Source organism: Sprattus sprattus (genome assembly GCF_963457725.1).
Source record: "Sprattus sprattus genome assembly, chromosome: 19".
Taxonomy (NCBI): domain Eukaryota; kingdom Metazoa; phylum Chordata; class Actinopteri; order Clupeiformes; family Clupeidae; genus Sprattus; species Sprattus sprattus.
Window position 1 is genome coordinate 16,684,275 of NC_137917.1, and position 15,000 is coordinate 16,699,274.

Consider the following 15,000-nt stretch of genomic DNA (forward strand, 5'->3'; position numbering starts at 1 on the left):
ATATATGCAGATACACACACACACACAACCACATGCGCTCACAGGCATATACAGCCAAAGCCAGACTCATCCTCCGTGGGACAACCTGAAAGTGTACCTGCAATTATTGTAGAATCAGCAGTACAGAACCCACAGTCTGCCTCCAGCCATGTTTCCCTGGCCTCATTATTCCTCCTGGAGATTATAACAGCAGGCGGCCTCACCCCAGCCAACCTCACTGCCATACTAACAACCCCCTAAGCAGTCCAAGTGAAGGATAACTGTCAACAAAAAAGATGCCTTTAAATTATACTCAACATGAATATAAATAGCTTATTTGCTATTCAATGAGGAGATGATGTATGCCGACATATCATTTAGCGACTTCACGATGCCACTACCACGGCATCGGGGTGCTTTCCTCTAATCGCAAAAGAAACCGAGGGCTTCATGAAATCTCACTGAGCGCTGCACAAAAGAGGCGCCTTCGCGGAGAAATCAGTCTCTCTTTCAGCGTGTCATCACCATGTCTGAGCCGCTCAAGTACTCCCCTTCAATTATGTTGCAGTGATACACCCATCATCATCATCATCATCATCATCGTCGTCATCATCATCATCATCATCATCATCATTGTCATCGTCATCCTCAGCTCTCATCATTGGCAGTCAGATGGTTATGCTCAGTATAGCGACAGGCAACAGTGTTGTTGTCCAGTATGCTTAATCTTCATGGCGGTCACTGCTTAATCTTCATGGCGGTCACATCTCATGGAGATTGTTTGGTTTCAATGTTGTTCCCTTCCCAGTGTGGTAGAGAATAAAGATAGTGAATGTTAGGTGAAAATTCACCCTAGTTACCTCAGGACTCCCGAGATTGGAAATGATCTTCATCAGTGAACAAACAAAACAGTTATTTGCTTCAGGTCTGAAAGTGTGTGTGGCTACTTAAAACTGTGACAACTGCCCGACAAGCCTGGCAGAAAAAAGCCCTTTTCTCTGAACGAGTTTGGTGTTTTTGTCTCCGCCTGACCACATTAGTATAAATTAAAGAATATATTGAATAAACAAAAAATGATTGGTTCAGATCTAAAGCGTTGTGTTTTTCTGAGCCACGCATCAGACGGTTGGTGTAAACATATGACTTATAACTCTCCCGTCATGTAGTTTTTTTGTATTCATCATTGTATTCATCTTTAGGTTTAAAAGATTGCAAGCCCTTGGTGCAGTAGGCTGTACAACGTGTGCGGTGGGTGACTCACTTTGTAAAGCACATTGCAAAATGTTTGTTGCCACATATGTGGTGTTCCCCCCCCCCCCCCCCCCCCCCGAGCATTTCATTTCGCAGCGAAACTTTTCTTTGTCATTGAACTGAAACAGCTCTCACAGCTCCACTGTTAATCCTCATTTGCATATTGAAAAGCTGTGGCGATGCCCACGCATGGCAGGCCAGAGTCCTCTCACATTCTCACTCCTGCCCAAAAGCCCTCGCTCACCCTGTTCCACTGAAGGCTGATGTATGGTTAGACCTAGAGCTCTACGCAGAGCCCTGACGTAGGTCGCCGACTCTGTTGGGAGCATTTATACCTGTGCACTGGTGTGCCTGCGTACAAAAAAGATGGAGGACCAAACTTATGGATGGCCGTGTTCGTATAATTTGTTCGTATAATTTTTTTTCACTTACATTTTTAAGAAGTTAAAGTGAAATAGACATTTACTTTACAATCTGATAACCCTGTTGTTGTAAAATAACCAGCAAACTGTCTAACATTACATAGCTTATTTTAGTGAGTAGCCTACAAGTAGACAGCTTGCTCTCAAAGTAGACAGCTTGCTCGCAAAGTAAACAATGGTCAGCAATTTATAGCAGTGTCGCCACAAAATGTAGTTACATTTCTGGTGCACATCAGGCACTTCATAAGCATGTGCTAATGTCACTCGATGCTAATTAGTAGAAAGCATTGCTTTTTCTACAAAATGACATCAGACATTCAGTGGTAGTAATGCATGGGCTTTGCTCCATAGCGTACAGTAAAGCAAAAATACATTGCTGGCTATTTTTAATATTGTTCATGATAATGACTGTTCACACTGTAACAAAGAACCACCATTTTTCTTTAAGGGTTTTCTTCCAGAACTTTAGTTTCACATATGTTAGTATCTGTAGAGGTAAGAGATAGGCAAAAGTGTAAAGTAAAAGTCAACAAATAAGGAAAATAAAAGAAAGGGGCAAAGTGGATAAAAAGATATAAAGAAGAAAACGCAGCAAATAGTAATAACTGAAATTAAAATGTAGAAGAAGGACTCTGAGTGAGTGGTGAGAAAGACAGCAATGGAGGCTTCAGAGGCTTCTGTCTCTCAGGGTCTCAAAGGGTCTTGGCTGCAGATGTTGGGAGGGTAGAATGTTCCGGTGACTTTGAGCGCATTGACATGCTCCTCTGTGAGAAGGCTAAACAGGGATCCAATCTCCGCACATCCCCTGTTTACTCACAGGATTAAAAGAACATAGCAGCCAATTTCATACCTGGCTTCCTTCTGTGCCACTTCACAGCATAACCCTAAATAAAACACTGTGCTCCGAGGCTGATCCAGAAGCTACTGTATGCTAGCAAATGATGGGAAACTAGCAATGAAAAAAAACCGAGACACATTTACTCCAAATCGGAATGCACAGGGAGCGCTATTTGCTTTTCGGATTAGCGATATTTCGATGCTGTAAACTATTCTTCCTTCATAGACTTGAAAGGAAGAGCTTATTTCCTGGATGCTGGAAAGCATCATTAAATGACTGTTTAACATCCTACACTGCACGCAACATCAGGCTATCTACGCAGCATGTGTTTTCCTATGGCTAATTGCACTGCACTGATAAAGGCAGCAATTAAATGATAAGTATTGATGGCTGATGAATGGACAGGGAAGGGTGGCCTGGAAAACTGAAGGTCCCCTGCTGTGTCCTGTAGTATTCACTGATGCCACTCGGTTAGGGCCTTCAAGGCATCACTGCCAAGGCAACAGAAACGCTGTAAAGTCGAGGATAGGCCAAAAACTGATCATCCAAACCCTAGACTCCTTTTTATTAGATTCAGTAAATGCCATAAAATAAACCAACAAACACATTAATTCATGCTGCACCTGTAGCTGAGAGATGTGCCTTGAAATGTGAAAGAATATTACAGCCTTCCCTCTGGCATTTCATGGTAATTTAACAATAAATATGAGGTGTGTGGGGTGTTACTGAAACAAACAACGAAAAGAGAAGAAGAGAAGAGATTCACTCGAGACATCAGCTACCCCTGGCACGGAGCCAGCCCTGCTCTTTGGATTTTAAACTCTTTTTTTTCACTACGCATACATCTTATAATGTGATAATTATAAGGCACCTGGGGTCTTGGTGCCTTGTAATTATCATAGTATTGTGATGTAATTGTCATAGCATTGTGATGTTATTATCATAGTATTGTGATGTAATTATCATAGTATTGGGATGCCTCCGCAAAATGTCAGACGTGATTTGCTTTGTTTAGCACCAGAGGCAGTGTCATTAGCAGCTTGGGAAATGTCACCTTTCTCAGAACAAGACAGACAGGAAGATGACCCTGCTGGACATTCTGGACACTTCCATCCAGAGACCCCTCAACATCCACTCCACCCCCTGCAGTGTCATCAACCCTCTCATTTAAACCCCTGCTTGCCCTTTTCACAGGACCTTCTCTGACACACTCTGATTAGACTCACAGCATCAGGTTCCATGACTGTCAGTTGTAATTGAGATGGCAGAGTGATGGATTGGAAACAGTGGGGTGGTGGTGATGTGTGTATGTGTGTGTGTGTGTGTGTGTGTGTGTGTGTGTGTGTGTGTGTACGGGGGTGACAGGTGATTGGAGCGGTCGGCAGAATTTATGGGGCAGGATATATCACAGTCTATTTCACGTGTCAAACAGAGAACAGATTCTGAACAGATGGAGTTAATCAGGACAATTACGCCCACTTCTGTTTTGTTCTCACTCTCATTCACGTGTTTTCCCTGACATGGTTTGCTCCTGCCAACCTTTGAGTGGCAGTGAGGAAATCACTCCCTTCAGTGAGGCAGGAGACACGGCTCTGAGTCTGACTGACCTGGTACTCCTCGAACACAACCTGAACCAGCCTGAGAGACACTGCTGCACCAGAACTATGGGAACCATGCAGGCTCCATGAGGATGAAGGTATTCAATTTTGCAGATGTTTGATGTTGGACATTGTCACTCACCGAACATGTTCCCGATGTGGCCCTTCAAGGTCACAGGGTGCAGCTCGTTCTTGCCCCAGGCGTAGCGCTTGTAGTTGTCCCAGGCGAACTTCATCATCTGAAATGACAGACATATAGGACCTGTTAAACCAAAACATCAACACAAGCAATAACATGCGTCAACTGACTCAAGGGCACACCGGATCTGAGAGTCAGCAGCTACCTAACCTTCAAGCATATCGCAGTTCTAGCAACAACATATATTTATGTGTGCATTTATTAGCTAAAAAGACACACATCTGTGTGTGTGTGTGTGTGTGTGTGTGTGTGTGTGTGTGTGTGTGTGTGTGTGTGTGTGTGGGAAGAGCCACAGTAGAATGATTGACAGACAACTCTTCTGACTAGAATCACCAATTCCCCAAGCAACTATATTGCCTGCAGCAGACAAATATCCCACTTGGAAAGAAAGTGAGGTAGAGGAAGAGAAAAGTTATTTTGAAGAAGAACAAAAAAGCTTGTTGTGGGTTGGATGAGGTGAGGGAGGCTCTCTATGTAGTGTAACTGTTGCTGTTGGCCTTGTGACAAACTACAGTGATAGAGGGGAAGTTTGAGTCAGACGGAGGAAGACAGGTGGAAAGATTAAGAGAAGAAAGAGAAATGGAAGAGGGGAGAGAGAGACGGCAGAAAGGGAGAGAGAGAAAGAAGATAGGTGGGTGCGGAGGGGGCGGAGAGAAATGGGAAAAACAACAAGGGATTTAATCCTTTTCTATGAAATGACAGCATACACAAACTATTCATTTCTGCCTAGAGCCAAAGACAGCTTTAATGAGCTAGGCAGCAGCAGGGGCATGGGTGTCTGACAGCACTCTCATTAATGCCTATGTTCATGAATAGGTACATGGTACACTGTACAAAAACTAATATTTAATCTTAGAGAAATACTTTAAAAAGTGTAAGATCTTCACTGAGCTGATGCACTCGGGACATGTAACTGTAATAGAATACATTTTCATTTTGACATTTTAAAGCATCCATTACACAACGGAAGGTTTAGACATAAGGTTTACATACTGCATACTTTATGCAGTTTTGTATTTGACACAGTATGGACTGGTGTTTGATCCTTTCAAACTATTCATGATTTCGCTTCTTGCAGGTTGACAGAAAACCCCTCTTAATATCCTTTTCTCAACATCATCAACGCTGCTTTTTTTTTTATTTCACATACTGCCATGAGCCCCTCCTTATTGTACTCCATTCTGAGCCTCCCATGACTATTGTAATTACATCCACAGCGAGACCTACATCAGGTAAACGTAATACTCTCTGAAGGACCGCAGTTAACTGGGTCACTGGGCTGGAGGTATTTTAGCTCTACTGCAGGAGACGGCCAGATCACCGCTAAAATACGACTTGCAGTATTTCACAAGGGTCGTCTCGGGACAGGGAGCCTTCAGGTTCAAGTCACTGTAAAACAAATCACCACTCAACCCCCTGTGCTCAGTTTAGCCAGTACAAATGGACCCAGCTACGGTGGAAATCGCTTATTAATAATAATAATAATAATAATTGTCATTGGTTATTTGTATCACACCTTCATGCCAGATTGCAGGTTGCTGTATTTGACATGGAACAGCATAACAACAAAAGTGCACATACTATCGATAGATAAAAGTAAAAAAAATTATAAAAGGAACCTAGGGTAGAGTGTACATGAGATAGAGGGAGAGAGAAAGAGAGGGAGAGAGAGAGAAAGAGGGAGAGAGAGAGAGAGAGAATGTATTTTCCTCTTCTACCCCTCTCCTCATGCCAACATGCATCCCCCCATATCTCCTCGCACACTGGCCAATAGCAGCAGGTGGAGACGGAGCACTAAGACGCTCAAATTGAACTATTTTAACACACTGTAAACTCTCTCTCTTTTATCAAAAATAATCAAATACAATCTGAACATAAAATGATGTCTTCATTGTCTGCAGTGGTTGGACCTCTGAGAGGGTGGGGGGTCTGCAAGAGTGGAGGTGGGGGGCGACAGGTGGCATAATGTTGCTGCCATTTCAACACAGACCCCATAAAATGGAAATGCTAAAAAAAAAACAAGATAAAAAAAACAGGCTAAAAAACCAAGGCAGATGCTTTAGCACGTGATCCCTCCTGCTGTGAGGTGTTCCATCACTGATATAACACACACACATGACAGCTCTCCAGATGCCTGCAGATCCGGCAGCACTGTTGTGTGTCGAGAGTGGTTTGTTAGAGGCGTGACAGTTTGATACTTCGTCGAAGTCGAACCTCTTGGAAACAAAATAAAAGCAGGAACCAGCGTCGTTCATAATTCAGCAAAGTGTTTTAGTGTGTGTGTGTGTTTCTCCCATAAAATGGACTTTTACAAAGGGGGATGTACACGTAGGCCATCACCTAATTAATCTATGAAAAACAAAAAGCACGAGTCATCAAACAAAATTCAACCAAATCTCCAAAGGTCCTCAAACACACATCCTTTAACTTTGCTTAATCCATCACGTAAACACTGGACCCAAGAGACCCAGTGGAAGCTTTTGTGTCAAACACGAGTCCTACATGTACATGCCACACTGGGAGTTGATGAAGTCGGGGGTTGGATGTCGAACCACAGGCAGATCACACACTGACCCAAACAGATCAATAGCAGCCCAGCTAGACTGGGCCAGCAGGCCCTCAGGCGGTGCAACTCAGGGACGAGGGCGGAGGGCTGCCTGTGGTATTAGCCTACAGTAAGCCACGCCCAAAGCTCAGTTCTACCCAAACCCTGCTGTGGCCATTGACCGCTGCCCGGCTCGCTAATAGCCTAGTTGTTCGACGCGGTAGGTCAATAGCACAACCCCCGAACGGTGATTCAAATGAGTCAGGGATCGACTCGGAAACTCGGGAAACGATCTTCATTGTTTCAGCTGCTGTCGAAATCAAAACCCTCAGTGGAGAACATCAAGGGGGTGGGGGGGTTTGTGGTTCATGGCTCAGTGAGGCCTCCAACACCCTTACCCCTATGGAGTTGAGTCGATCGAGGACACAAGACACGCTCGAGAGAAGGCACTAGAAACAACAACAAAAAAAGAAAAAATACAGACAGCGTGGTTTAATGAAGTCCTTGCAGGAAAGATGCTGTATTAATGGGCTTCATCTTGTCAATGACAGCTAAACGATGAGCAAAAGCTCCCCATTAGAGAAACAACCAGAACTGTGTTCTCCCTTAATGAGCCAACACACTGTTTGATCCTTCGAGGAAAGGAAAGAAAAGAAAAAAAACCCAAAGCAATATCCATCCTTAGATGAGACATGAATAACGCACAGTAATGCAAAACTTCATCCCTCTTTCACATCAACGTCATCACGGAGCCTGAGCGCATGGAACTGTGTGCTGGAAAAACGACAAAAAAAAAACAGCCTGGTGCTGACCAGCTGGAAAGGCAATATGGTCCTTGCACGGGACCCTAACCCACTGGATGATGTTAAAAACAAACCAGGCAGCCATTATCGCCCCAGTCCTCCCTGACAGCCTCCCCAGAGCAGGGAGCGCCCAGCAGGCAAGGAACACAGCCTGGACCCCCCTACCACGCGGTGAAGGCAGCCAGACTAGAGGCACATTTACAGTTAGTCATTCAGAAATATTTACTCGCATTATGGTTCAAAAGGTTCCTAGAAAAATGCTACATATTTGAATCCGTAGGTGTGCTCACCTGGACAAATGAACAAATGAACAAATGAATCACTGAATGAATGAATGAATGAATGAATGAATGAATGAATGAATGAAGGAATGCATGAGTGAATGAACAGATGGCTGGATGGATGGATGAATGAATTAATGAATGAACAAATGAATGTGTGCTCTTTCATGCTAAGACACATGCTCTGATCCACAGTAAACTGCTTTGCAGACCAATTGTACATATTATCACTCAGTATGTGATGCTCACTGTGTGCTGAACCCACAGCATTGGTGCTAGCAGCTTTGCTCTACCAATTCAGCCAAAGAGATACCTAATGAAGGTTAGACGACAACTGAAACATCATAATAACATCATTGCCCATACTCTGCCATCTGCTATAAAGTTCAGGGTTCTATATTATCCCTATACATTTATAACATATACTTTTCAATTTGTTCAAGCAAAAGCTAGTGTGAAAATGTCCTTCACTCAAAGAGAGAGCACTAATGATGGCTCAGACACTGTATCCAGAGACTGATTCACCACTTTGCCTTATCAAGGCAACCTGTAAGTGCTGACATGTGATAGCACAGTCTCACCTAAGGTTGATTTAAACCTAATATTATGGTAAGAAGCCAAGAAAGACAGGGTTTTTTATGCCATCAGCTACTAACAGGCCTTTCATTCTCCATGTGCCCCATTATTATGCTCTCTCCTCAAAGTCTCTTAGATTGTGGATGAGTGAGTGAAAAGGATATAAAAAGAAAAGTGTTCAGGGCAGTGTTCTCGTCTCTGAGTCATGGCTTTAATGATGAATAATAACGAACTTGGGTGAGAAAAACAGGCTTCTATGAGCTGCTAACAGGGGCGAGGTGGCAGAGCCAGTGCCAGTAGGTGTTTTAGCATCAGGATCTGAAAGTGAGCCCACGCCATGCCAACCCACTCACCACTGACATGAGAGACTGACAAGGCGCAAACAGCTTTAGCGCTTGCTAACTAATTGCCGTTCTGGTGGAACTGGAACATCAACGCTATTAACCGCTCTGTGAGAATAAACCAGCAAAGTGTATTTGACATTGACCCAGTAACCATCTGCAGTGTTATTATTTTTCAGAGCCTGGACTGTGTTGATAAATGACTAATAGTAAAATGTAATTCAATTTCACTAACTCTCAACTCAGCCACGATGTTTTATTCATTGTATCAACAAATGTATAATGTATATTTCCCATCACACAAGAATAAAGCATATTGCAAGCTTCACACAACAGTTTGTTCGTCATCCTCAAAAATCTGTGTGTCAGCTTATGCGATTTAAGTTGTTGCCTTCTTGTTCTCGGGGACTAAATTTGTTATGTACCAAACGCTGTGTGATCCAGAGTGTGTCCTTTCAGAGGATCGCCGAAGTGCTCCCTCTTTAATCTAAACACACTCTCTTCTCATATAATCCATACATAATCCGCTCTCTGTAGGTAAACGGCACCACTCTGTCCCGCTCCATCCCCGGCAGTGAGGCTAAAACAGCTCATGGGAGCTGCAGCTGAATCATATTAACGGCGGCCATGAATTATTCACCCGGACCAAACTACTCAAGTCTGTCGTGCCTTGGAGACACAAGTCAAGAAAACAAATACACAAACAAGTTTTTGGACCGAGTCATCCCCCCCCCCCCCCCCCCCCCCCCAGAGAAGACCCAGCTGTGCGCAGTCAACTACGACACCTCAGACACACCAGCTGAGTGCGGAGAGAGAGAGAGAGGGAGAGAGAGAGAGAGAGGAGAGAAGAGAAAGGAGAAGGGGACAAAAAGTGGGCAAGAGAGAAAGAGGTGACTTTTGATAGAACAGGGAAAATACAGACACATATGAAAGAGAAATGGATAGATGGTGTTGGAGAGGGAGATATATAGATCAATAGATAGTCCAAAATGGATAGATCACAGGAGGGAGAGAAAGAGAGGGAAGAGATAGTGTAGACTAACATACAGAAAGGAAACTGAAACAAGTGGTTAAACTTCAGGCTAGGTGAGTGTGAACGAAAAACATTGTGAACCAGTCATGAGAGGCAGCTAGACTGGCAGGCGGCGGGCAGGGGGGCAGGGGGGCTTGGGAAGGCAGGGCTAGCATAGCTGGCGTAGGAATTCGGAGCTGATTAGTGAGGAGCTGGAGCTCCCCGCGCAGCAGGGCTTCTCAGTGCCCTGATATTTAATCAATAGGCCAGGCATGAGCCTCCTGAGTGAGCCACGCGCTTTAAGCACTCAGCGGCTCAAAACAGACAGCCTCCAATGCAACATTTCCCCAATGCCACGCCAAACCAATCTGAGCCAATTATCAAACTAACACTGACAGTGTGTGTGTGTGTGTGTGTGTGTGTGTGTGTGTGTGTGTGTGTGAGAGAGAGATAGATAGAGAATAACAGGAAGAGGAAAAGAGGAGGAAAAAGAAGAAGTGTGAGTGTGAGAGAGAGACAGATTAGTAGAGTGACAAAGGACAAGAAGTAAGAAGACTGACGGCGTGGGTGGCAGACAGAGGTAGATAGAGAGTGAGAGAGAGATAGTGATGGAGAGAGAGAGAGAGAAAGAGAAAAAGAAAAGCATGATGAAGGGTCTCCGTCTGTCCTAATGGGCCACAGATGTGGCGGATGCACACACACAGAGCTGACGCACGGAGGGCAGGAAGGATGGAGGGATGGTAGAAGAGAGAGGGCAGAAACGACAGAGGAAGAGAAAGGGGCTGGGGGGTGAATCAAAGGCAGACCAGAAGCTGCAGAGGGAGGTTGAGGAGGTGCAGATGTGATGATGCACACATGCCTCAGCTCAGAACAGAAGAGTGCATGCAGAGGGGATCAGAATGGATGCAGTCCTCCTGCCTTTGGATAGTCCGCCTACAGATGGTTTATTGAAATTCAAGTTCAGTCTTTCAAACTGTTCACTAAATATCTCCTGAAACAAACCCAACTTGATTTGATCAGTTCTTTAGTTGATTGTGTAGTCTGATGTTACCTAATTTAGTTAGCTCGTTAGGTTTAGACAAGCTATGAGATGGGTTAATCAGGACTAAAGAAAATGTGTTCATTATTTAATAAAGTCCATTGACTTATCTGTTGTTTGCCATTATTGTGTTGTGAACATCATACCGGCCAGGCTTGTTTACTTTGTCACTTCACTTAAACGGCAAATATTTAAATGCTCCTCATGGCAAATTGATATATGCGATTCATTTAGATAAATTGATCACAAAGCATGTAATTTATTAGATCAAATTATTTTAAACGCTTGACAGCCCTACTTTTAATGTTATGTTTTATTGTTTGCTTCATGTTGCCTATGGCCAGTTTCCCTCACCATGTCACTGTGGTCTTGGCTATTTCCTCATCCATCCCCTGACCATACAACCATGCAGGGCTGATGACCTACAGGTCATTATGGCAAAAGCACAATCCAAACCCCAGAATAGAATATGCTCCCTTAGGGGAACCACAAATGGAAGAAGACATGGCCACTGAGCCTGTGACCAGCCCCCATTAGGTCCTGTGGGTGGAGCAGGGCTGTGGAAAGCTGAGGCAGCTGTGGAAGAATGAGCAGGAGAAACACACACACACACACACACACACACACACACACACACACACACACACACACACACACACACACACACAAGTCGCCTCCTTCTGTTCCGCCAGCACGACTTCGGCTCCCAGCACAATCTTACGCTGTAACGTTTCACGGCTCGCAGGTTTTTCTTACACCGGCAAGCAACCACAGTAGGAACTTCCAGAACCCCCTGTGGTTTGCCTGTCTGTCTGCCTGTCTGTCTGTCTGCCTGTCTGCCTGTCTGCCTGTCTGTCTGTCTGTCTGAGTGTCTGTGTGTCCTGTCCCGCTGTGTCAGGCAAAAGAATACACGCAGTAGGATGCTCATTCAACTGAGACTACACTTCAGTGCATCGCCCCAGAGTTCTAGAAGAGCTTCCATCTTTGTATGGCAACCAGCATGGCAACCAGCATGGCGGCGAGGAGAGAGAGGGAGACTTCCAGGAGATGAGGAGAGAGGGAGAATGGATTTTAATACACTTCCCTTCTTCGGGAGCACAGCAGGAGCCGCTCAAACTCAAAGAGAACTCACAATCGCATGCCGCCGCTACAACCATGGAAGCATGGTGAACAGTAAGAGGTTGTTTTCAAAGTGTGACAGCAGCCCACTCAGGAGGGCCGCGGATGCTGGGATTCCAACAGACGCACAGCTGGCCGGATTGGGATTGGGATTGGGACAAGCGGGCGTCTGGGACAAATCCGAAGATCGGGGCGTAATCCGCCCTTTGCTTCCCCTCCTCTTCCTCCACTCTCACTGTGTCTGTGTATGAGACACTCCTTGGCCAGGGATTCCTCTGACTCCATCACGTGGGGGGTCTGTCCCTGACAGACAACTCTCTCTCTCTCCCTCCCTCCCTCCTTCCCTCTTTCTCTCTCTCTCTCACTCTCACATTCATCTTCATCCTCAACTCCAATAATCTTCTTCTCTCCACCGGTCATCCCCTCATTCTCTGTCCTCCTCCATCTCCTTTTGCCAATATCCCAAATAGGCAACTTACAGTAAATGTAATACGTTAAAATAGTTTAATAAGTTTAATGTTTGTGTAATCAGTTTTACAAGTTAAAATGTATTTTAATGAGTCAACATATTTGACATGATCAATCCTCCCTCCTCCATGTCTTGTCACTCTCTCCTTTGACAAAGTGAATCCCTACTCATTTAATGCAGAGACAGGGGACTGGTACAGAGCTCTGCCTCAGCAATACAGAGGCTAAAAGAACAAGAGCGACAAATGACTGAGAGGAATGCAAATGTGTGTGAGTATGTGTGTGTGTGTGTGTGTGTGTGTGTGTGTGTGTGTGTGTGTGTGTGTGAGTGAGAGAGAGGGAGAGTATGTGTGTGTGTAAGAGAGAGAGAATATGTGTGTGTGTGTGTGTGTGTGTGTGTGTGTGTGTGTGTGTGTGTGTGTGAGAGAGAGAGAATGCGCATGTGTTTTTGTGAGTCCAAGGCAATGGCAATCCCCTCTGCTCAGCAGAAAGTAGGCTGTTTAGAACTTTACTTCTTTAATCACACACAACTGCTGAACACACACTTTCCCCATCCCGACAAGTCATCCCACAATGCAGGGCCACTATACAACTTTGATGTAAATTGAAGACACCCTTCATCACCTCTCTCTCACTTTCTTTAGTCTCTCTCTTTTCTTTCTCCTCTCTCTCTCTTCATTTACTCTCCCCTCTTTGGTCTCTCTCTCTCTCTCTCTCTCTCTCTCTCGCTCTCTCTCTTTTTCCTCAGTCGTCCTCCCTCAAGGACGCTGCATTAACATTTGAAGGGCTCTTACTGAAGTTGGAAACTCCATCTCACAAACGCCTGAGGAGCACACAATGTGTTGCTTGTGTAGAACATAAGTGCCAGGCTTACTGATCAGAGACGAGTCTCCCTCTCATTCCTCACATGTCCAACGTGAACACCAACGACAACCCGAGGTGACCTCCAGAGGTGCAAAAAAAGGAGAGGTTCAAAAAGCTAACTGCAAATGGTTCATCTTGATAAGACACACACACACACACACACACACACACAAACACACACTAAAACCCTCTAATGTTTACCCAGTTTTGTGGGGATGGGTATACATTTATATGTGCACAAGTGTGTGTGAGCATTGAGTGATGAGAAAGCCCTGCTGGATCCCCACACAGATGTCCACCTATGCAGATCTCCTGAAGGCCCCTGACGCTATTCACCACCAGACTTAGGAGGTATCTCTTTTTGCTACCATCCTGACATCTCACCTGGGTATACGTTATAAGACAGTATTTGTGTTTAAAAAAAAAGAAAAAAGTAAAACATGAGAGCTGAGCTGCTGGTAATATAGGTTATTGTAGCAGGTAGATTCTAGCATGCATATACCGGCTGTGTGTCTAATATGCAATTAGCCTACTTCTACAGGTCTCTACTTCTACAGGTCTTGCTGGGTTTAACTACTTATGGCACATAGAATAATGAGTAGATACGAAATTAGCATCCTTATTCTATAGATTATGCATACCTCGCTAGGGGTAGCCTGCGATGACACTGCCGCGGTGGATACCAACACATAGTGGGCTGAACAGGGATGATGTGCGGCTGTGGTGGCAGACTGGCAGTTGAATCTAATCATGTGGCTAGTAAACTGCGTTTGTAGTTGGAAGAAGTCATCTCAAGATAAAGTTAAATGTGGCCATATCTACTCATATTTAACCAGGAGATATATAGGGCAGAAATTACCTAATTGAAGCTTAACTGCGTTAGCCATCATGCACTGTAAACTCCGGAATCATCCGAGAGTAAACGGGGTCACCAGTGTGGAAGTTGAGTGCGAGGGAAACAGGAAGATAACTCCTTGTTGAAGAGTTAAAAAAGATGGCCCTTCATTTATTTTAACTCCACACCACATCCTCTTTAGCCACAGCTCTCTCGAGGCTAGTAGCGTCAGAGCTTCATTAGGAATGGCTTGGTCACTTTTAACTTTGGGACTAAACCATAATACCCCTAAACAGTGGCAGAGGCATCTTTCTTTTTCCGACTAGTCCTGTAACTTTATTCCCACCACTCGTGGTCGCCATCCTTTTTACCAGTAGACTAACATCTGGTAGCTCGTGCTGCACATTACAACACATAACCTCAAAGGAGGAGTGTCTGTATTTTTGATAGCTTCAGGATTTCTAAATACAGTAAAACCCTTGATAGCGCCCCATGCAAGTCCCAACTCATACCACCTGTCCATCCTTTGTGCATATGTCTCTCCTCCCAAGCTTGTCTAAAGTCTGCCAGGGTCAGGAGCAGGCCTGTGGAGAAGCAGGCCTGTGGAGATGAGGGGGGGCATGGGATGAGGAGGGGATGCAGGGACGCAGCGGGCAGGGGGGGGGGGGGGGGGCATTGTGGAGAGAGGATACTGCCCAGCAAGCAAGCCTCCACCGGCCCCATGCAGGCAGGCTGTGGGCACTGTGGGCTAGGGCCAGCCCACACCAATCCTTCACAGGCCCGGTATGGGCACTGTGGGCTAGGGCCAGCCCACACCAGTCCTACACAGG

At 45.0% G+C, this 15,000-nt stretch overlaps 1 protein-coding gene across 1 annotated transcript in view; it reads right to left on the bottom strand.

Annotated features, from left to right (window-relative positions):
• The window catches only part of LOC308381065 (mannosyl-oligosaccharide 1,2-alpha-mannosidase IA), a 190,966-nt gene that overhangs the window by 93,896 nt on the left and 82,070 nt on the right, over window positions 1-15,000 (bottom strand). Inside the window, exon 2 of the mRNA XM_080858571.1 lies at window positions 4,231-4,327. Within this exon, the coding sequence (XP_080714697.1) occupies window positions 4,231-4,327 (97 nt within the window). The remainder of the gene's footprint in view (window positions 1-4,230; window positions 4,328-15,000) is intronic.